Genomic DNA, 23,115 nt, shown 5'->3' on the forward strand with positions numbered 1-23,115 from the left:
CTGGCTGATAATGTGGGATCAGCTAGGGGACTGACCTCTCAGCTCATGAGAAATTTATAGGCTCTTACTTATCCATCTATCTATCAGTCCATCCATCCATCCTTCTGTCCGTCCATCCTTCTATTAGCATTTCAGCAGTTCTCTAATTTGGCAAGTGTCAGAATCACTTGAAAGGCTCATGAAAGCCCTGATTATTCTGCCCCGTCCTTTAGTGTTGGGTGATGAGTCCCTAGAGGACAGTGGCTAGGTCTCTTTATATCTCATGTTGGGACATCTTAACATCTTAGACAAGGACACACCTGGCTGACGACAGGTGACAAAATTCAGTGGATGTCATTATTGTTCCCAGGAAGAGAAGGAGTGAGGACTGAGGACTCTGCTGTATAAAGGTTGTACATTGTAAAAGAATCCACTAAGCAATACCCATTGTGTGACGCTCTCTACCTTGTTGTAAATCCATCTGGCCATCCTGTTGGGGAAACTACCTTTCCATTTTATCCACAGGGGCATGTGGATAAAGACACCCGTCGCTTCGGTTTAGCTTGGGAATGAATCTGCAGTAAGCTGCAGGGAACATTAACCTGGGCTTAGTTAGGCTGACTATGTTCTGGTCTGTCTTTGTCATTTAATTAGCTAAGTGGCCTTGAACAATTTAATAGGTCTTCATTTTCTAATCTACAGAAGGGAAGAAGATCCTTAAAATGTTCTCACTGAAGACTTATTGTGTGATTTCAATGATAAGAGAATGTTGTTAAAAAAAAAAAACAAAAAACTCCAAACCTAAAATAACTGGACAAAAGCAAGTTTTCAATGGTTTACATTTTTCCCTTCCTTCCTGTACCAGTATTGGGAATGGCTTAGGAAGATTTGAAAAAGCTCTGATTATTAACAGATATATTTCAGAAATAACTGTGTCAAAATGGCAGACCTGGAGAAAGAAGGGCTTGGCTTTGGTCAGGAAGCAAACAGCTGTTGAAACTTAGATTGATTTAGCTAAAAGTAATTAGCAAGTGAGTAGGAGAGGGGAGCTAGGGCTTCCTCTTTCTAAAGACAGATCTACATACTAATCTAGCTTGGACCTTCATGAAAGAAGACACCTTGCTGGGGGGAGGTACCTTACAGGGTATGGGGAGGAACCTTACAGGGACATTTACTTTTCAGAATTACGTAAACAAGATGGAGGTCATGGGTATAAAAAGGCCATGCTGTATCTTAGGTGGGGCATTCATTTGAACCCCCTCCCCCCCCATGCCATTCTGGCATGGGGCTTTAACTGTCTTCTGTATTTCTATCTTTTTATTTTTTATTTTTATTTTTGGTGGTACTGGGAGTGGAACCCAGGGGCTTTCTACCTCCGGGCTATACTCCCAAACCTATTTTATGTTTTATTTGAAAACAGTGTCTCACTAAGTTGCTGAGAGCCTCACTAAGTAGCTGAGGCTGGCTTTGAACCTGTGCGATCCTCTGTCTCAACCTCCCAAGCGCGGGGATTACAAGCGTGCGCCACCACGCCCGGCTATTTCTATCTTTTTAATAAACTTCTTTAAGTCTTCAGCAAGAGTCCGGGCTAATGTGTTTTTACTCTTAGCTCAGGACAAGAACCCGCGGGTTTTTCTGGTTTTGGCTGTTTGGGGTTTTGTTGTGGTTTGGGGGAAATTGTGTCCGGTACCCTAACAGGGGTCCCCAGAAATAGTTTCCCCCAAACCATATCATTCCACACCATAACATATTTCACCGTAACGCTTCCTTAAAATGTTTGGATTTTGTTGGTCAATGAGTGATCTCAATGATTCACAGACTACTTAAAGTACTTTTTTTTAAAAAAAAAAATCAGATTGTAGGTCTCTTGCTACATTTCACAAATGGCCCACCATCTGACCTACTTTCTCTGGTCTGAACTTGCTGAGCCTTTTATTTATTTATTTATTTATTTTGTATTGGGGATTGAACCTAGCAGTATTCTACCTCCAGCCTGATTTTATTTCTTTTGAAACTCTGCTGTCTAAGGGTGTGTCTAAGTTGATGAGAGTCTCACTAAATTGCTGAGCCTGCCCTTGAATCCTCCTGCCTCAGCCTCCCAAGTACTGGGGTTACAGGTGCTCGGCCACCACACCTGGCTGGCTGAGCCTGACAACATCTTGACTTCATAACAATGCTGCTGGCAGCAGACTTCTGGGCCACACATTCTTTCTTCCTCACATGCAGCACGACGTGTCTGCACTTAAATAGCTGGTGTCCAGGCCAGCTAGCACCCTCTTCTCATCCTCTCCCCTTCGCTTCCTCCCTGTCTGATCTTTTTTTTTTTTTTTTTTTTTTTGTGGTGCTGGGGATGGAACCCAGAGGCTTCCTAGCTCCTGGCTATACTCCCAGACCTATTTTCTATTTTATTTGGAAACAGGGTCTCACTAAGTTGCTGAGAGCCTCATTAAGTAGCTGAGGCTGGCTTCGAACCTGTGCCATCCTCCTGTCTCAGCCTCTCCAGGGCTGGGATTACAAGCGTGCACCATCACGCTCGGCTCCCTGTCTGATATTTTGAGAAACACCAAGTGTGAAGTCACTCTGCTGGGCACAGTGGTCCCCTCGGCACGTGACGATCCTGCCCATAATCTCTAAGCGGCTGGCGCCAGCAGCAGTGGCTGAGGACGGAGATGAGGTTTATAGACTCTTCCTGTGATTGTGTCTGTGAGACTGGAGATGTTCACCGTGGGGCAGGAAGCGGCAGGTCTCCAGCAGTGCTGGGTGGTTTTGGGGGGACTACGTTGCTTCAGGAAGCCTGAGAGGCAGGATAAGCGCAGCAAAGCCGGGCTTGTGGGAGCAAACTTCAGCTCACCACATGGGCAACATTCTTGACACTGGATGGGGTCCAAGAAGGTCCCCCAAAGAGGGGGGCCCTCGACTTGGCTCTAGAAGGTTCTTGCTTGAAGTCACGGAAAGAAATTTCAGGACGTGTCAAAAAGGCAGGTGCAGGGATTTAGGCAGGCACGAAGGCGAGGTATTTGAGAAGGGGAACAGCAGAAGGGAGAGGAGGGAGGGCGTGCAACAGTGGCATGCGCTCTGGGGTCCTGGCTGCTGCTTTTAAAGGAAGCTTCTGTGAGGGCTGAGCGAGAGAAGAGCCAGGGATGGTGTCGGCTTAATGAGCTCCACTCTGACTGCAGAGCAGAGAGAGGCTCATGCGGTCTGGGTCTTGGTAGAATCTTTTTTTTTTTTAATACTGGGGATCAAACCCAGGGCCATTCTACCTCTGAGCTACCCTCTCCTACCACCTGGCTTATTAGTCATTAATTCATTTCATTTATCTTTGAAACAGAGTCTCACTAAATTGCTGAGACAGGCCTTGAACCTGTGATCTTCCTATCTCAGCCTCCCAAATACTGGGATTACAGGGGTGCACCACCACGCTTAGCTTCAGAATCTTTAGGTTGATGGTATTTACTTCACAGATAGTGCTTTGACTATGCATATATACATATACATACCTATATATATATATATATATGTTTTTAATGTTATCTATTTTCTCATTTAATTTAATTTAATTTATTTATTTATTGTAGTACTGGGGTAGAACCCAGGGCCTTTTTCTACCTCTGAGCTATACTCTCAGACCTATACTCTCAGACCTATTTTATACTCTATTTGGAAACAGGGTCTCACTAAGTTGCTGAGAGCCTCACTAAGTAGCTGAGGTTGGCTTTGACCCTGCGTGATCCTCCTGTCTCAGCTTCCCAAGCGCTGGGATTACAAGTGTGTGCCACCACGCCAGCCCTATTTTGCCCTTTAAAAAAAAACTCTCCCGCTAAGCTTTTTTGAATCCATCTAAAACTACATCATGTAAACTAGCAAGGTATGTACATATTAATTAACGGGACTTATAGGGCTCTACGATTCCTGGGACTATTATTTATTTATTTGTTGGGGCCCACTCGGCTGGACCGAGATGGCACCCAGGCTTGTTGCCAGCGTGGATTCAAGATGGCGCCTAGGCTTGCAGCCAAGTCATGAGACTCACAAGATGGACGTCTCCTTGAGCATGCGCAGTGTGCCATGCTACGTGCCTGCAGAATGATCAGTGACGCCTACCACCAGCCTGCCTATTAGAAAGTCAGAAATGTGCATGCCCTAACTGTGAAAGCTTGGGGTTGGTAGGGAATAGAAGGAGGGATTATGATGCTGATATATATTGTGTATGCATTGTCAGACATATTAGAAGAGACATATTAAGAGACATGTTAAGGATCCATTAAAGAAGAATTCATATTTCAGCTGAAAAGGTGTCTGTGTCGTTCTCTAAGCCCCTGCGGGTCGGAGTCTTGGGGGACGATAAGTGGCGCCGAAACCCGGGAAAAAGAAAAACAACGTAACAAAAAGTCTGCAGGTAAGTAACAAAATAAGATAAAGCTCACAGATGAGCAAGGCTCGCGGATAAGCGAGGGAAATAAGATAAAGCTCATAGATGAGCAAGGCTCGCGGATAAGCGAGGGAAATAAGATAAAGCTCATAGATGAGCAAGGCTCGCGGATAAGCGAGGGAAATAAGATAAAGCTAGGGACAGCTGTCAAAAGTTCGCAGATAAATGCGACGATAAGCTCGCTGTAGATGCGACGATAAGCTCGGAGGTAAATCCGACGATAAGGGGTGTAGGAGTTTATAACAAAGTAAAATTTATCATGGGGTCTAAGGTTGCTACCATGAAGGTCAAAGAGGCTCTTTGTAACATTCTGTCTAAGGGAGGAGTGAAAGTGAAAGCAGCCACTTTAGAAAATTTTCTTAGCACAATTAAAGCAGTAGCCCCATGGTTCCTGGAGGAAGGATATGTGAATATTTCTCAATGGAAGCGCCTCGGTCAGGATCTTCTTAAGGCCGATGCAGAAGGGGCTCTCCCACCTGGGACATTGGCTATTTGGAGTTTAATTAAAGCATGCCTGGCGGATAAAACAGGAAGGTATAGTCAAGTTCTGGCTGAAGGCTCTAATGCTTTAGAGGAAGCAAAAGAAGAGATTTCAGTGCAAGGTCAGCAGGCAGATTCTCACAGGGACGAGGAGTCCTCTGAAAGCGACTCCCCCGATTCCTCCGAGGAACAAGAGGCATGGCCTGTTCCACCAGAGAGAGATAAGGAGGAAGAAGCCTTGTTAGAATCTTGGCGCAGGTTCCAAGTGTCTTGTCACAGTAAAAAGAAACATCCTGAACCTTCTGCTCCTCCCCCTCCCTCTCCTAGCCCGCCACCATATCTTACTGAAAAGGAAAGTCTGATAGGCGGAAGACATCTGAGGCTAGTCCGTGGACAGAGATTTTGCCTACGCCAGGAGCATTTCCTGTGTTTCTTGACCAGAATCAGCAAAGGTATCATGAGCCATTAGATTGGAAGGTTGTTCAAAGATTAAAAGAAGCTGTGTCCACATATGGAGTGCAGGCTTCATTTACCTTGTCACTGGTAGAATCCTTTGAAAGATACTCCATGACTCCAAGTGATTGGACAAATTTGTGCAGGGCTGTATTGTCTGGTGGAGCCTATCTTAATTGGAAGTCAGCCTATATAGAATATTGCTCTGACCAAGCTCGCATCAACGCGCAGACAGGGCAACCTGCTTGGAATCTGGATATGCTTATGGGACAAGGACAATTTGCTAATAATCAAAATGGGTATCCACAGCAGGTGTATGGGCAAATTAATCAAGCAGCATTAAGGGCATGGAGGATGTTATCAGGGACAGGTAATTTAGGAGCCAGTCTGTCAAAAGTTACTCAAGGACCCAATGAGCCTTTTGCTGATTTCTTATCACGGCTTGTGGAAACTGCTTCTCGGGTTTTCCCTGATGTGGACGCTGCCATGCCATTGATTAAACAGCTAGCTTATGAGCAAGCCAATAAGCCTTGTCGGGATGCAATACATCCCTATAAAAATAAGGGCCTAAAAATATGGCTCAAGGTATGCAGAGACATAACTGATTCTGTCGTACAAGGACAAGCCATAGCTGCTGCCATTGTTGCTGGGTTGCAAGGCAAGCCTTATAATCAAAAGCAGAGAGGCAATTCAGGGAATTGTTTCCAATGTGGTCAACCAGGACACTTAAAGAGAGATTGCATACAGACTAATTCTGGAGCATCTTACACCCAGGCCCAGAAGATTCCCAATTTGTGTCCTCGATGTAGAAAAGGCAACCATTGGGCTGTAAAGTGCAGATCTCGATGGGATGTAGATGGAAAGCCTCTTCCTCCACCACAATCAAATGTTAGGCCAAAAAACGGGCAGAGGGGCCCTGTGCCTCAGGGCCCTCAAATGTATGGGGCAATTCAACAGGAGACAGGGAACGCAGGACCACAGATGAGGCAGGTGCCTCGATTTCAGCAGCCTCTCCTACCATACGGAGAGCAACCCCAGGGAGTGCAGGATTGGACGTCTGTGCCACCGCCCGACTCATATTAACCCCTGAAATGGGAGTTCAAAAAGTAGATTCAGATTTTCATGGACCCCTTCCTTCTGATACTGTAGGACTGCTTCTAGGCCGAAGTTCCACTACCTTATCGGGTCTAGTGGTGCATCCAGGAGTTATTGATCAGGATTATACAGGCAATGTGAAAATATTAGTTTCTTCCCCTCGTGGAATTTCTGTTATAAATAATGGAGACCGAATTGCTCAGATAATTCTGTTGCCTAGTAAACATTCTCTTTTTCCTAGCCAAAGACAGGCAAGAAAAGATAAGGGCTTTGGTTCTACAGGTCCTCCTGGAGCATGGCTCACTATGGACATGGGGTCACGTCCCATGTGTCAACTCACCATACAGGGAATTTCTTTTTGGGGTCTCTTGGACTCAGGTGCAGACCGTAGTATCATTAGATTATCTGAATGGCCAAAAGATTGGGGATTACAACAGACAGATCAATTACTTAAGGGGTTAGGATATGCAAATAGTCCAAGCTGCAGTGCTGTTCACCTTAATTGGACAGATCAAGAAGGTCATTCAGGGACATTCCAACCTTTTGTTCTAGAGCTTCCTGTATCCTTGTGGGGACGAAATGTACTGCAACAAATGGGAGTAAAATTGACTACTGAATCTGTATATAGCCCTCAAAGTCAACAACTTATGCACAATGCAGGCTATTCAGGGACAGGTGGGCTCGGCCGATTTGAACAAGGTCGAAAGTCCCCTGTTCCCATAATGGGAAGAAATAATCCCAAAGATAAAAGAGGACTGGGTTTTTCTATGGGGCCACTGAACAATTAAAGATTAAATGGAAAACAGATGTGCCAGTGTGGGTCTCTCAGTGGCCCCTTCCTAAAGAAAAAGTTAAAGCTGCCCACGAACTGGTACAAGAGCAGTTATTGGCAGGACATTTACAGTCCTCCACATCTCCATGGAATACACCTATTTTTGTTATCAAAAAGAAATCAGGTAAATGGAGATTGTTACATGATCTCCGAGCAGTAAATAATAGTATGGAGATCATGGGACCAGTGCAATTAGGGTTACCAGTTATATCGGCCCTCCCTGCCAATTGGCCCACTGTTGTGTTGGACATCAAAGACTGCTTCTTCTCTATTCCACTGCATCCTGCAGATACCCCTCGATTTGCTTTTACAATACCGTCCATTAATCATCAGCAAGTGGATCAAAGATATGAATGGACAGTACTACCACAGGGTATGGCTAATAGTCCCACATTGTGCCAAATATATGTAGATAAAGCTCTACAATCTATTAGAAAAGAATTTGCTTCTTCCATGATTTATCATTATATGGATGATATTTTATTATGTGCTAAAACCCCAGAAATTTTGGATGATATGCTTATAAAAACTATATCATGTCTTAAACAATGGAATTTAATTATAGCTCCAGAAAAAATACAACAAAGAAATGTTAAACAATATCTTGGCACCAAATTAGAAGATACTATTATTCGTCCTCTTAAGGTTAACTTGAGGGTGGACAATTTACAAACTTTAAATGATTTCCAAAAACTTTTAGGAGATATAAATTGGATTCGACCATATTGCAGGCTTAGTAATGCTGACCTTAAACCTTTGTTTGATTTGCTAAAAGGGGATTCAGATTTACTTTCTTCGCGATCTTTAACACCTGAGGCGCGAGCATGTATTCAACTTGTAGAAGAAAGATTATCTGAAGCACAAATAGATCGTATAGATTATCAGAAAAAATTGCTGTTATGCATTCTTACCACAGATTTCACACCCACTGGAGTGTTGTGGCAAGAGGGTCCCATAATGTGGATACACCTCCCTCATTCTCCTAAAAAAGTATTGCCATGGTATCCAGCCTGTGTTGCACAAATAATTATTAAGGCACTAAAGGCAACTCTGACTGCATTTGGGATGCAGCCTGATCTTATCATCACTCCATATACTAAAGAACAGCTTGCCACTCTAGCTGCCACCAATTCTGATTGGGCCATTGTTCATGTAATGGCTACAGGACAATTTGATAATCATTATCCACAACATCCATGGCTCAGATTTGTTTTGGCTCATCCTATTATTTTTCCAAAAATCACTCGATCTGCACCGATTGCTGGAGCGCCAAATATTTTTACAGATGGATCCAAAGGAGGTATGGGCATGATATTCAAAGAAGGCTCAGATCCACAAACTTTTCTTTTTCCTCATTCATCAGCACAGGCAGTAGAGATTTTGACAGTGATTCAAGTATTTATGCTCTATGATTCCACTCCATTCAACTTAATTTCGGATAGCTTATATGTGGTACAAGCACTTAATAGCCTTGAATGTGTAGGACATATTAAGGGACAATCTACTATTCTTCTATTACTGGCTAAGTTACAACAATATATTTGGAACCGAAAATGTTCCTTCTATGCAACCCATATACGAGCTCATTCAGGACTTCCTGGACCGCTTGCTGAAGGCAATGCTATTGCAGATTTTCATACTCGAACTGTACTTATTTTTTCAAATGAAGACAAAGTTTTACAGGCTCAAGAATTTCACAATAAATTTCATGTAAATTCCCAAACGCTGAGACTAAAATTTAAAATCACTAAAGAACAAGCTCGACGCATTGTATTGCAATGCAAAAATTGTTTGACATTATTGCCACAGCCTACTACAGGAGTAAATCCTCGAGGTTTGCGACCTCTTCACCTATGGCAAATGGATGTCACGCATGTTCTTGAATTTGGCTCTCTTAAATATGTACATGTTTCCGTGGATACATGTTCTGGAGTCATCTTTGCCTCTGCTCATACTGGAGAAAAAGCTCAACATATAATTTCCCATTGTCTGCAAGCTTTTGCTGCCTGGGGCATCCCTCACCAAATTAAAACTGATAATGGACCTGCTTATGTTTCTCAAAGATTTTCTCATTTTTGTACCCAAATGGCTATACAATTAAATCATGGATTACCATATAATCCACAAGGCCAAGGCATAGTAGAACGAGCCCATACCACTATTAAATCTGCTTTACTAAAACAAAAAGGGGGAATAGAGGCTCAATGGAGCACACCTAAAGATAAACTAAATCTTATATTATTTATTCTAAATTTTTTAACGTTGGACGCCAATGGACGGACAGCAGCAGAAAGATATTACAGGCCTCATGAGCGCTATGCAGGGCAAGCAATGTGGAAAGATATTCTTACAGGAGCATGGAATGGTCCAGATCCAGTGCTAACGTGGGCTCGAGGGTCGGTGTGTGTTTTCCCACAGGACAAAGACTCGCCGATTTGGGTTCCTGAAAGATTGGTGCGTCATGTACAGGAACCAAGGGAAGATGCCAAGCAACAAATGGATATGGCTAACTCTGTTGGTAATGTTCAACATTGGAATGGGTGAAAAAGATCTTTGGGGAATTATTTCTGCTTTCCCTCTTCCTTTGCCTGTGTCCACCACTGCCACCATTTTTCCTCGGTTCTTTATGACCAATAGTTCCTTAAATTTGCCATGGATTCCCTTTGATGAAGAAATTAGGCCTTATGCATTCTTCAATATAACTTTAAGTGATAGTTTATGTTTTTATGCTAATAAAATTTTGAATGATACCTATGATAGTACTAATCCATGTGTGCAGTTATATAATCAAACTATGGGAAAATTTCAGCCATTTAATGATTCCAGTCCCATAGGAAATGTTACTGTCTTGGAAGGATATGCTCCTTTAGCATTTTCTAAATATGAACATCCTGAAAATAAAACAGCTCCTTTGCAGCCGCGGTGGGCTCCAAAATGTTATAGCCCACGTAGCTGGCCATTTAAATGGACTGATTGCCAAGACTCTAAGGTAGTCTGGGCCTCTTCAGGCTATGATTTAAGTTTTTCTCCAGGCATATCTACTATGCGCAATCATACTTGGGCAGGATATAATTATGCATATCAAAATCCTATACAGTATAAGCCACCCAATCCTTTTAATATTTGGCTTCTCTGTGGGATAGCAGGAGGCTGTACTGATATAACAGCTATGTCTATGATTTTAGGGGGAACTGTAAAAAATTGCAGCTATTCTCAGAATTTTTCCGATACTTTTGAAAATAGCGTCAAAGTAAATTGTTCAATGGGACCACAACTCCCGTTTGGACCCACTCCTGTTTATGTAACTACTCCATTTTTTTGGCTTGTTTCTAATAGTTCCTTGGTTAATGATAGTCTAGGTTGTTTTATTGATACCTGTTTTCTAACTTTCTGCTGGAATGCTTCTATGCACGCTTGGGCAGTAGTAATGCGACTGCCTATAGCAGTTCCTTGGCCAGTAAGAGTGGATGTAAATTCCCTTCCAGTTTTGCTGAACCGAGAAAAGAGAGATTTTGGAATTTCTGCTCTTATTGCTGTAATTGTGGCCTCTGTGGCCGCGGCAGTTACAGCTGCTGCCGCTTTGGCAACATCTATAAATACTGCAGCCACTATGAATGCTCTATCCTCACATGCGGCTACTGCCATGGCTCAGCAAGCTCAAATAAATGGACAACTTAAAGCTGGCATATTAATGGTAAATCAAAGAGTAGACCTGTTACAAGAACAGGTTGACATTCTAGGGCAAATGGCGATGGTACCATGTATTCATAAATTGTCTGGATTATGTATAACGTATGTGCAGTATCAGAATTTCTCCCATGCAGGTAATTTGTCTCGGCAATTAAGCAAGATGCTTCTAGGGACTTGGAGCCGTGAATTTGAACACACCATGATTGAACTTCGAGCGTCCATCACTGCAATTAATTCTACCCGTGTGGAAGTCGCCACAGTACAACAATGGATGGACTTGATACATGGAACTTTGGGTTTCTTAAAAGATTGGGGTGGCATGGCATTCTGGGCATTCTTGCTGGTGGTAGCATGCTGTTTTCTAGTTGGATATATCAGGCGAACTCGACAACGCACACTGCAACAACAACGTATATTGGTGCAAGCTATGGCAGCCCTTGAAGCTGGCTCATCTCCCCATGTATGGCTCAGTATGCTGGATCGGTAGTCAGTGACGGGTAAGATCTTCCCCGGGACCTTTCAACCTAAGACAGGGAAACAATCATGCTATTGTTCTCCCAATGACGGGTAAGACTGGTCCTTGAGGGTCGACGACCTAAGACAGGCACGATCCCGAGCCTTGTTTTAATAAAACAAAAAGGGGGAGATGTTGGGGCCCACTCGGCTGGACCGAGATGGCACCCAGGCTTGTTGCCAGCGTGGATTCAAGATGGCGCCTAGGCTTGCAGCCAAGTCATGAGACTCACAAGATGGACGTCTCCTTGAGCATGCGCAGTGTGCCATGCTACGTGCCTGCAGAATGATCAGTGACGCCTACCACCAGCCTGCCTATTAGAAAGTCAGAAATGTGCATGCCCTAACTGTGAAAGCTTGGGGTTGGTAGGGAATAGAAGGAGGGATTATGATGCTGATATATATTGTGTATGCATTGTCAGACATATTAGAAGAGACATATTAAGAGACATGTTAAGGATCCATTAAAGAAGAATTCATATTTCAGCTGAAAAGGTGTCTGTGTCGTTCTCTAAGCCCCTGCGGGTCGGAGTCTTGGGGGACGATATTTATTTATTTATTTATTTTTATAGGTGGTACTGGGGATGGAACCCAGGGATATTCTGCCTCTGAGTTACAATACCAACCTATTTTTTATTCTTTATCTTTTTAAAATTTTTTTTAAGAAAGGCAGACTGCCACGTGCAGCGCCTCATTTGGGTGTGTCTGGAGTCTTGGGAGCTTGACCACCCTATGTTGTCCTACAAATGGACCTTGAGAGCTTGTTGGGAGGTTCTAGCAGGGGAGCAGCTACTCGTATACCCTTGACGGAAGACCAGTTCTCCTCTATTCGGGAAGGTCGTCCTCTTAGACCAAGCGTGCAGCTTCGGAAGGGACGCACATGGAGGGTGAGGGAGGAAGGGGACACCGCCTAGCCAGCCAGATCAGCCGAATCCACCCTGGCGATCAATGGGGTGACAGATGTCGCACCCAGATCACCCTCACATCCTTATTCTTTATTTTAAAACAAGGTCTCACTGAGTTGCAAAGAGCCTCACTAAGTAGCTGAGGCTGTCCTTGAACCGCGATCCTCCTGTCTCAGCCTCCCAAAAGCTGGGATTACAAGTATGTACCACCATGCCCGGCTTCTGGGACCTTGTAAGAATCAAGTCTTGGCAGAAACAGGCCTCGGGAGAGCAGATGAGGGCGTTAGTGGAGTTTTTAGACTTCAAGCTACAACACCTCCTTCCTTCCCCGCCTGTCTCCTTTCTACCTATCATTATTTCTTCTATCCTCCCTCCTTCCCATCAATCCCTTCGGCACAAGAAGTGAAGGAGCTCCTTCAGAAAAGGTGTGTGTCCCTTTCTCAGCACGAAGCCAACCCATCAGGGCTGGGCGGTCACTCAGGGGAGAGGGATGCTTTCTAGCTGGGCTGGGGTCCGAGCCTCCTGCGGCTGTGATGGTGCGTGGCATAGACACAACGGCTTGCCACACTGAGGAGGCAGGATCGGAGCCCCCGCCACCCCCCACTCACCGTCATTGATTGTTCGTTCACAGACAGGCTCACTCCATTCCCCCGTCTTGTTCTGATCAAGAAGAAACCCTTGAACTTGAAGGCAGTAAGTGGTCCAGGGCTCCAGGTTTCTGAGGACCTCAAAGTCATAATGAGCGGTGATTTGAAACTGGAAATGGAAAAGAAAAAAAAGAACCTGCTGAGCAGCAAATGGACGCTATTTTTTTTCTCTTTATTTCCCCCACACTTACTAATTATGACTTCTGCTCCCGACTTACAATAAGAAAGGTCAGGTGGCAATTACTCCTCACAGCTCATTTCCGGGGACCCCAGCACCATTCTAAAAGATGTGGCAAAAAGCCGTCATGCCCATAAGCCATCCTGTTCCCTGAATACTCTAGCTTAGAGGCCGTGCAAACTATCCCAATTTAATTTTTTTTTTTTTAAAGAGAAACCAGTTTTAATGGGTTAAATTGTGTCCTATAAGAATTCCTAAGTTGAACTGGTGGCTCACGCCTGTATTTCTAGCAATGGGGAGGCCGAGACAGGAGGATTGCAGGTTCTAGGCCAGCCTCAGACACTTAGTGAGGCCTTCTACAACTTAGTGAAACCTGTTTCAAAATAAAAAAATAAAAGAGGTAGGAGTGTAGCTCGAAGGTAGACACCCCTGGGTTCAACCCCCAGCACCGCACACACACACACACACACAAAGCACATTTTTCTGATCCGGGCTCTCTGGGGTTCTCCTCGGGACTCTCCGGGGTTCCCTTGGGCTGCCCCCTCCAGGCCCCTGTGCACTTCAGCGCACACACCGCAGCCCGCTTCTGCCATGGAGGCTGCGGTCACTGGCTTATCTCAGTTTTGAATGTAAGATATCAGAATTAATGACACTTTCGTCAAATTGAGAAACTGAAATAGTTCCTAGCAAAATAAAGGGAATTAAAAAAGCATATAAAGTGAGCTTTTCTTCCACTTTAGTAATTGGTTATTTTAGGGGGGAAGGGGGTTTATGGACAGCTGGATTCCTTTGCTGTGTGAGAAATTGCGCTCACTGTGGGCAAGAATTGGAGCCTATCTACTGAACACGTGAAGAGAATGGTATAACTTTTAATAAGTAAATTCAAAACAACCAAACCAAGCCAAGCCAACCAACAGTAACACAGACCCGCTTTCATTCCTAATTTTTTTCAAGGACTAAACTCTGAGGCTGAATCCTAAGTGTCAAGCAGCCCGGCTGCCAGGGTAGACGCGAAGCGGCCGCCTCAAGTCCCTTTTGAGACTCTTCCTGGGAAACGTCTGGTTTTCTCTTCTCATTTTCTCCTGTCAGGAAGACATGGAATTCCCAAAAGCCCTTCATGCTGCTGGCTTAGGGACCTAACCTGGCTGTTATAGTTAGATACAGAACGGGCCTTGCAGAACCCCTAAGTTGGTATTTGCAGCCGATGTAACTGGGTCACGAGGGTTGTAACGGAACAGGGGACAGACCCGCTGTAATCGATTTACTGGGTGGTAGCCTAGGCCAGTAGGGCGGGGCTCGAGAAGGTGGGTCCCTGGGGCTGGGCTTGGGGATTATGTATGGCCCCTCCTCCCCTCACTCATTCTGTTTCCAGCCTTCAAGATGTGAGAGCAAAGCCTTCCGAGCTCCCTTTCTCCACTTCCTGCTGCCATGCTCTGAGATCCATGGTCCCTGGCCTCACATGGACTGAATTCTGAAACTGAACTTAAAAAAACTCCCTTCCTCTAAGTTACATGGCCAAATCTTTTAGATTATAGTTGGGAAAATGCTAACGATACACTAGCACTGTCTCACGGATGCTTGATTCTAAAAGGGAACCCTGTAAATTGGTAATAGTGACGCGCAGGCACCTGTGAGGCAGAAGCTGGGAGGCAGGCGGCCTTTCCAGCATGGGCGAGTCACAGGGAGGCTTCCGCACCAGGGGCAGAGTGAGAGGGCACATGTGTAACTAGATGCCGGTGTTGCGGTCTGTTCTAGATAAGAAGCTAATATAAAACGAGGCTTTAGTTTACACTTGGTGTAGGAGGTGCTCAACCGTGCTGACTAGGAAACCTGGCCCTTAGTTAGAGGATGCCGCTGTCCCCTGATGGGCACTGATTGGGTCTTATCTTTGAGACCCTGGGATTAGCAGAGCTACCTGCATTTGATGAGTGGTTATAAAACAAAATAATCTTTTGTTTTTTTAAAGTTGACCACGCCAGAATTTTATTTTTATTTTATGTTTTGTGGTGCTGGGGATGAAATCCAGGGGCCTTCTACCTCCAGGCTATACTCCTAGACCTATTTTATATTTTATTTGGAAACAGGGTCTCACTAAGTTGCTGAGAGGCTCACTAAGTAGCTGAGGCTGGCTTTGAACCTGTGATCCTCCTGTCTCAGCCTCCCAAGTACTGGGATTACAAGCATGCGCCACCATGCCCGGCAAAACAAAATAATCTTGACTGCTCTCCAAGAACGCATTTCCTGGGGTCTTGACTGTAAGCAACATTATCTCCTGTGTGAAGAAGGCAGAGTCCCGAATGCTATGATTTGTATGTGTCTTCCCCTCCCTCAAATTCCTACTTGACACTTGATCATATTAAGAGGTGGGCCTTTAGGAAGCCTGAGCTCTGAGAGCCCTCAAGAGTGGGATTAGTGATCTTATAAAAGAGGAGCAAGGGACCTGCTTACCCTTTTGCTCCTCACCTTTGGCTACCTAAGGATGCAGAGATGAGGAGCCCTCCTATTAGCAAGGGAGCAGCCCTTACCAGACATGGGAGCAGCTAGTGCCTCAGTTAGAGAGGCTTCCTAGCTCTAGAACTGTGGGAAATAAATTCCTATTGTTTATAAATTACATGGTCTGTGGTACTTTGGCATAGCAGCAGGGATGGAATAAGATACTATACCTTTCAATGGAGGATTTATTTTGGGAAAAAAAATTAAAGAGATTTTTGGCGACACAGCGAATATATATCAACTGATTTAATTACATTATTCTAAAACAGTAAACATGGGTGATCTCCTCTTCCCAAACTCTTGAGAACTAAGTGATAAAATAAGTCTTTTATAGATCTTACATAACCTATAAGTCAGTCAGTTTAGGACAGTGAAAGACATTCACCCCAGAAGCACTAAGTTTGACTACAGATGAATAAAAATAGCCTCAACACAGCTATGCGAAGGGCAGGAAAGCTCACGTTGTTCCAGGCAACAGCAGAAGCCTGTGTTTTTCATCTTGTCATTAAACTCGCCGACAATCCTACAGAGTAGGTCCTTACCCCCATGTCATCCATGAAGTGGGTTCCTAGCCTGTGTTGCAGATCTGAGGTCTAGAATGTGGCCAGATCCACATGGTGGCAGGGGCGATGTTCCAATCGGGTCTCTGGATTCCAAGCCCAAGTTTTTAAAGCAATTTATTCCCAGAGATGAACAGGGAAAGCTGGGGTGAGAAAGGCAAATGGTGAGACTGTTCACCCAGCGCACTGGGCAGGGGTGCCTCGGCCATGGTCTTGGCTGTTCTGTGTGGCACATGGGGGCTGACGCCATGAAATGCCAATCATTCAGCTGATCACCTGGCTCAGCTGATTCCGACTTCCCCGGGTCAACTGCTGACTCAGCCTTGCCTTCTGCAGCAACTTCCCTTCCCGGAGAGAAAGGTCTGTGCTCACTGTGTAAACGTCACCCTGAAAGCCTATTTCCCTTGTGGGTTTGGGAGGCTTAAACACAAGATATCAGTCATCCTGCAGCCTGGGAAGCTTGTAGCTCTGCAGACCAGGCCTTACAACCTCTGGACTGTAGCTGTTGCCCCGTTGTAAGACTCTGCCTGGGTGGGGCTCTGGCCTCTCTATCAGCAGATCAAAACCGAGCAAAGAACATGGGCACCCACAGCTGAAACCCACATGATTAGCCGAGCTTTACCTTCGTACCCGTTCCATTTTTCCAGTATTGCACGTTGTAAGTCCATGAGTTATAAATGTTCCTCATCGTCCATGTTTCTGGTTCATTCTCAATTTGGGGGGCCAAGAAACGCATATGTAAAGAATCGGCAAGTGCTTCAACTTGTATCCTCGGAGGCCCGATAATGGCTAAGTAAGAGAACAAAGCAAAATGATGATCAAAAATCACAGTTAAAAAACCTCACTAAAGAGGCCGGGATTGGAGCCTGCTATGAGGCAAGGCTGCTACTGAGGCCTCTGAGGCAGGGATCGGAACCTGCCGTGGGGTTAGGCTGGTGCCGGGGCCAGCGAGGCTAGCATCGGAGCCTGCCGTGAGGCAAGGCCAGTGCTGGGGCCTCCGAGGCTGGGATCGGAGCCTGCCGAGGGGTTAGGCTGGTGCCAGGGCCAGCAAGGCCGGCATCAGAGCCTGCTGTGAGGCAAGGCCGGATGCCGGGGTCAGCAAGGCTGAAATAGGAGCCTGCCGAGGAGTTAGGCCGGTGCCGGGGCCAGCGAGGCTGGGATTGGAGCCTGCCGTGAGGCAGGGCCGGTGCTGGGGCCTCTGAGGCCTGGATCGGAGCCTGCCGAGGGGTAAGGCCAGTGCTGGGGCCAGCGAGGCCTGGATTGGAGCCTGCCACGAGGCAAGGCTGCTAATTGAGGCCTCCAAGGCCGGGATTGGAGCCTGCTGAGGGTTTAGGCCAGTGCCGGGGTCAGCGAGGCTGGGATCGGAGCCTGCTGTGAGGCAAGGCCGGTACTAGGGTCTCCGAGGCTAGGATCGGAGCCTGCCGAGGGGTTAGGCCGGTGCCGGGGCCAGCGAGACCGGATTGGAGCCTGCCGTGAGGCAGCGCTGGTGCTGGGGCCTCTAAGCCTAGATTGGAGCCTACCGAGGGGTAAGGCCGGTGCCAGGGCCAGCGAGGCTGGGATTGGAGCCTGCCGTGAGGCAAGGCTGCTACTGAGGCCTCCAAGGTGGGATCAGAGCCTGCCGAGGGGTTAGGCCAGTGCCGGGGCCAGCGAGGCCGGGATCGGAGCCTGCTATGAGGCAAGGCTGGTGTAGGGGCCTCTGAGGCAGGGATTGGAGCCTGCTGAGGGGTTAGGCTGGTGCCGGGGCCAGCAAGGCTGGGATCAGAGCCTGCCATGAGGCAAGGCCAGTGCTGGGGCCTCTGAGGCCGGGATCAGAGCCTGCCGGGAGGTAAGGCCAGTGCTGGGGCCACCAAAGCCGGGATTGGAGACAGCCGAGGGGTTAGGCTGGTGCAGGTGCCAGCAAGGCCAGAATCGGGCCCTCCCATGAGGCAAGGCTAGTGCTGGAGCTGGTGAGGTCAGGATCAGAGTCCTCCAGGTGGCCAGGCCACTACTGGGGCCATCAAGAGTGAGATTGGGATTTGCAATTCGGCATGCACAGAGAAATATCACACAAAATAAAAACCAGATGCTTCCCCTAATTAGCAAAAAACTAGGAGGAAAGGGGTAATAGGAGGTCGAGTTATAGAAAGGGCCCTACAGCGAAGCAATTAAGGTGACCAATCAGAGGGGATGGGATGGGGGAGGATGGAACCTCTTTAAAACTCAGGAGGTACATAAACAAATGTATCAAAGATAATCACCAATCAAGCATGGGATTGAGGGAGGGGGAGGGAATGGGATGGGGATTGGATGAGGGCTAATTGGATGATGTGTGCTTGTATATCCTCTCAAGTCTTGTATTCCAATGTGATGAATGATTACAATGCACCAATAAAAATATAAAAAAATAAAAAATAAATAAATAAAACAAAAACCTCACTACAACAGGCCGGGCATGGTGGTATACACTTGTAATCGCAGCATTCGGGAGGTAGAGGCTGGAAGATCCTGGTTTGCGGACAGCCTCAGCTACTTAGCGAGGCCCTTTACAACTCAGTGAGAACCTGTTTCAAAAATAAAAAGACTAAAAAATAGGGCTTGGGGTGTAGGTCGGAGATATAATGCCTCTGGGTTCCACCCCCGATACTGAAAAACAAAACAAAACCTGGCTACAATATTAGTCTCTCTTAAATGTGCAAGACAATTTAGTCTACTGAAGCACACTGCTCTTTGATAGACCACAGCTATGACATCAACTGAGGTGGTGAAGAATAATAGTTGATTCTTTAAAAATAATCTATCTTGCCGGGCGTGGTGGCGCACGCTTGTAATCCCCGCGCTTGGGAGGCAGAGACAGGAGGATCGCGCAGGTTCGAAGCCAGCCGTGTGCGCGCTGGCTTAGGAGACCCTGTTTCCAAATAAAAATGTAAAAGTAGGTCTGGGAGTGTAGCCCGGAGGTAGAAGGGCTTCCAGGAACCCCAGTACCACACACACACACACACACACACACACATCTATCTTTATTAATTATATTGTTTATTTGTGTGTTTGTTTATTTTTATGGTACTGAGGATTGAGGCCAGGGGTTGTTCTTTCTACTTCTGAATACCACCTCCAGCTTTTATTTATTTATTTATTTATTTATTTATTTATTTATTTATTTTGCAATACCAGGGATGGAACCCAGGGGCATTCTACCTCTGAGCTACACCCCCAGTCCTATTTGTTATTCTTTATTTTGAAACAGGGCCTCACTGAGTAGCTGAGGCTGGCCGTGAACCTGACCTTCTCCTTTCTCAACCTTCCAAGTACTGGGATTACAAGTGCGCGCCACCACTTCTGGCTTTTTATTTTTTAGTTTGAAGCAGGGTCTCACTAAGTTGCAGAGGCCCTCACTAAGTAACTGAGGCTGGCTGTGAGCCTGCAATCCTCCTGTCTCAGCCTCCCAAGTACTAGGATTACAGGCATGTGCCACTGTACCCAACTCCATTTATACTTATTATAGGTTAATATGTTTAGAATTATTCCAACTATAATATTTTGTACAGCTCATAAAGACTGTTTTTAAAATTTTTATTTTATTTGCTTTATCTCTTTCTTTTTTTTCTCTCTATTTGTATTGGCTTTAATTTTCTTTTCTTTTCTGGGCTGGAAGCTATAAATAGTATTTCTATTAAATTTCATGCTACCCAATAAATGTTAAACAGATACAATTACCACTTATTTTTTTTTTTTTCGGGTCTAGAGATGGAACCCAGGGGCCTTTGACCTCCGAGCTACACCCCTGCCTTATTTTTTATTCTTTATTTTGAAACCGGGTCTCACTGAGTTGCAGAGGCCTCACTAAGTAGCTGAGGCTGTCCGTGAACCGCGATCCTCTGGTCTCAGCCTCCCGAATGCTGGGATTACAAGCGCGCGCCACCACGCCCGGCTCACTTACCTATTTTTTTTAAATAGACATTCATGGGGCTGGTGCCTTGACTTCATTTTGATCTCTATTCAAATGCCACCTCTTTGGAGCGACTATGCCCTACCATGCTGTGTAAAAGAGTGGCTCTCACCTCTCCCTGTCAGTGTGGGTTCCTTTAGTTTCCTTCCTTTAGTTTCCTTCCTTCCTTTTTTTTTTTTTTTTGTGGTACTGTGGATGGAACCCAGGGGCTTTTCTACCTCTGGGCTATACCCCCAACCTATTTTATACTGTATTTGGAAACAGGGTCTCACTAAGTTGTTTTTTTTTTTTTTGTATCTCAAAAGCATAATTCTAATATGCTTTACTTTTATTTAAAAAAAACTCTCTAAATGTTACATGCATTTTTAAGCTAATTAGCTGCATACTGCCTTTAAGATGCTATAAGGTTTCTTTATTTAACCTGTTCTCTATACAGAAACTTGGTGGGGAAAACAGTACTAATTGGGCTGAAACAAGGTTTATGTTATAGATAAAAGCACTCCAAATTACAGTGATTGATTTCTATAGCCCTAGGATTTATAATACACCACTTGGAAATCACAAATAAGTTAACGTAGGTGGAATTCAACTTTTCATAACTCAGTTACATCACTGAAACCAAAAACCTTCGGCATGGTCTGCCAGTTTCCCATTCCTTTTATCAACCTAAAAAAGCATTTCTAATGAAGCCAGAATATATATTAAGAACATAAGGACCAACAAGTATTTTTTATCATATACCTTAAGATTTTTTGGCCTTTGATCCCCACAAAAATCCATACCACTCAAAACCAGATATTTAAATAACATGGCCTAATCAACCCTTCGGTGCTGATCCTAGAAAATAACACCCAAAGGAACTTTGAAGGATGGAGCAAGACAAGCATCCATCCACTGATGTGAGTGGTGCACGTGGCCACATCTTCAACTTCAAGCCCCAAGTTGTGAAGTCTAGAAAGATGAGGTCTACTGTCCGACACTGTGAGAATTTGTTGTAGTTTCAGTGCTAATGGGTTGCACATTGTCTGCAAGGTTGTGAGCATGCTCAAGAAACGAATCTTTCAGTACACTTAATTCCTTTGTCAGCAATTTAATTTTTGCTTCCAACCGTTCATTCTCTTCTTTGAGCTGACTCACTCTCTGCAGTGTATCTTGTGCTTTCTGTTTGCTTTTCAATCTGCTCTTTTTCACAGCCATGTTGTTCCTCTCTCTGCGCTGATGGACCTCGTCACTATTTCGATCCATGGGTGAACTCTTTTTGCCTTGCTTGCTGGGAGGCACAGCTTTGCCTCCTCCCCCAGGGCCAGCAGGCACCAGCTGAGGAACCTGCTGTAAGCCACTGGCATGTGCCTGAGTATGAATAACACTTACTCCATTCACTCCTGGAGTAGTTTTGCCGAGATATTTTGCTCATTTGGGCACTCTCTCTTCCCCACACAGAACAGGTAGAAATGAAAGCAAGGTGATCACTGGTGTCCACGTTAAGCTCCCCCAAACTCTTCACATGTACCTGCGCCTTCAGCCGCCCGCCGGCCCCAGGCGGCCTCGACTCCGAGCCCCGACCCGGCCCGCGAGTCAGCGAGGAGCGACGGTCACGAAACCCGCAGCTTCCGCCCGTTCCTCCGCCGCGACGACCGGCTTCCCCTCCTCGCCGGGTCCGCGCGCGGCTGCCGCTCCGCGACCAATGAGCCGGGTCTCACTAGGTTGCTGAGAGCCTCACTAAGTAGCTGAGGCTGGCTTCGAACCTGCGCGATCCTCCTGTCTCAGCCTACCAACCCTGGGATTACAAGCGTGCGCCACCAAAGTCTTGTTTGCTGCTGTAGCTTCAACACTATGCATGTACCTGGCACACGGTGGAGACTGAGTAACAACCGCAGGTGTAACAGCACATGGCTCCGGGGGCTATGCTGCTTAACTTATGTCCTGCATTCTTCTCTGGCCACTGTTACTTTTGGGCGCAGGGCTTCTAATGGCCTGCTTCACCATGCTAATCTACTGGTCTAAAAACCAGACTAGAAAACGTGTGAGGTATTTTTTCAGAGCAAGTATAAATAGGTTCCCTGGGAGATGGTGAAGTACTTTTTTTTTTTTTGGTGGTACTGGGGATGGAACCCTTCTACCTTTGGGCTACACTTCCAGACCTATTTTATATTCTATTTGGAAACAGGGTCTCTTAAGTCAGCAAGGCTGGCTTCGAACCTGCGTGATCTTCTTGTCTCCGCCTCCCAAGCGCGGGGATTACAAGCGTGCACAACCATTCCTGGCGAAGTACTTTTTTTTATCAGTAGAATATACAAACTTCAAGAGGTGAATATAGAACATAGGGTAGGAGTTGCTAGGAGCACGGACCGGAGGCCTCACACTGAATCCTTGCCCAGCCACTATTCTCTGTGCGGCCTCTGGACAAGCTGCTTAACCTGTTTCTAAAAGGAATGTTCACAAATGGGACTTAAAATAGGATGTGTAACCAGTTAAAATCAGATGGCAATTACAAGAACAGAGATCTCTACAGATGGTCCCCGACTTAACGATGGCTTGGCTTACGATGTTCAACTTAGGATATTTTTGACTTAATGATGACAACAGTAGAACTGCTCTTTGAATCCTGAACTGTGATCTTTCTGGAGGCCATCCACACGTGGCCCGGATTTCTTCTGCGATGCTGGGCGGTGGCAGTAAGCTACAGCTCCCTGTGAGTCATGTATCACCAAGGATAAGAACCAAAACAACAAACTCTACCGTGTGCTGTGTTGCTAGTCTAGGCTGTTTGATAGGATAGGTAGATTAAGTGCATTTGACTTATGATATATTCAAATCGTGATTAGGTAATAGAAACGAAACTTCATTGTTGGGCGTGGTAGCACAGCTTGTCATCCCAGCATTCGGGAGGCTGAGACAGGAGGATTGTGGTTTGTGGACAGGACAGCCTCAGCTAC

At 45.7% G+C, this 23,115-nt stretch overlaps 1 protein-coding gene and 1 pseudogene across 2 annotated transcripts in view; both read right to left on the bottom strand.

Moving 5' to 3' along the window:
* Nucleotides 1–23,115, bottom strand: part of LOC308263432 (uncharacterized protein) — a gene marked incomplete at both ends in the record, with an annotated part of 70,356 nt that overhangs the window by 19,194 nt on the left and 28,047 nt on the right. Inside the window, 2 exons of the mRNA XM_080696458.1 lie at nucleotides 12,985–13,132; nucleotides 16,877–17,043. Coding sequence (XP_080552584.1) covers nucleotides 12,985–13,132; nucleotides 16,877–17,043 — 315 coding nt within the window. The remainder of the gene's footprint in view (nucleotides 1–12,984; nucleotides 13,133–16,876; nucleotides 17,044–23,115) is intronic.
* On the bottom strand, nucleotides 21,146–21,593 carry LOC308262862 (CCAAT/enhancer-binding protein gamma-like; annotated as a pseudogene). The gene has a single exon. The product of its transcript is annotated as a CCAAT/enhancer-binding protein gamma-like (transcript).

This window comes from Muscardinus avellanarius (genome assembly GCF_963383645.1).
Source record: "Muscardinus avellanarius genome assembly, chromosome: 5".
In the NCBI taxonomy this organism is placed as follows: domain Eukaryota; kingdom Metazoa; phylum Chordata; class Mammalia; order Rodentia; family Gliridae; genus Muscardinus; species Muscardinus avellanarius.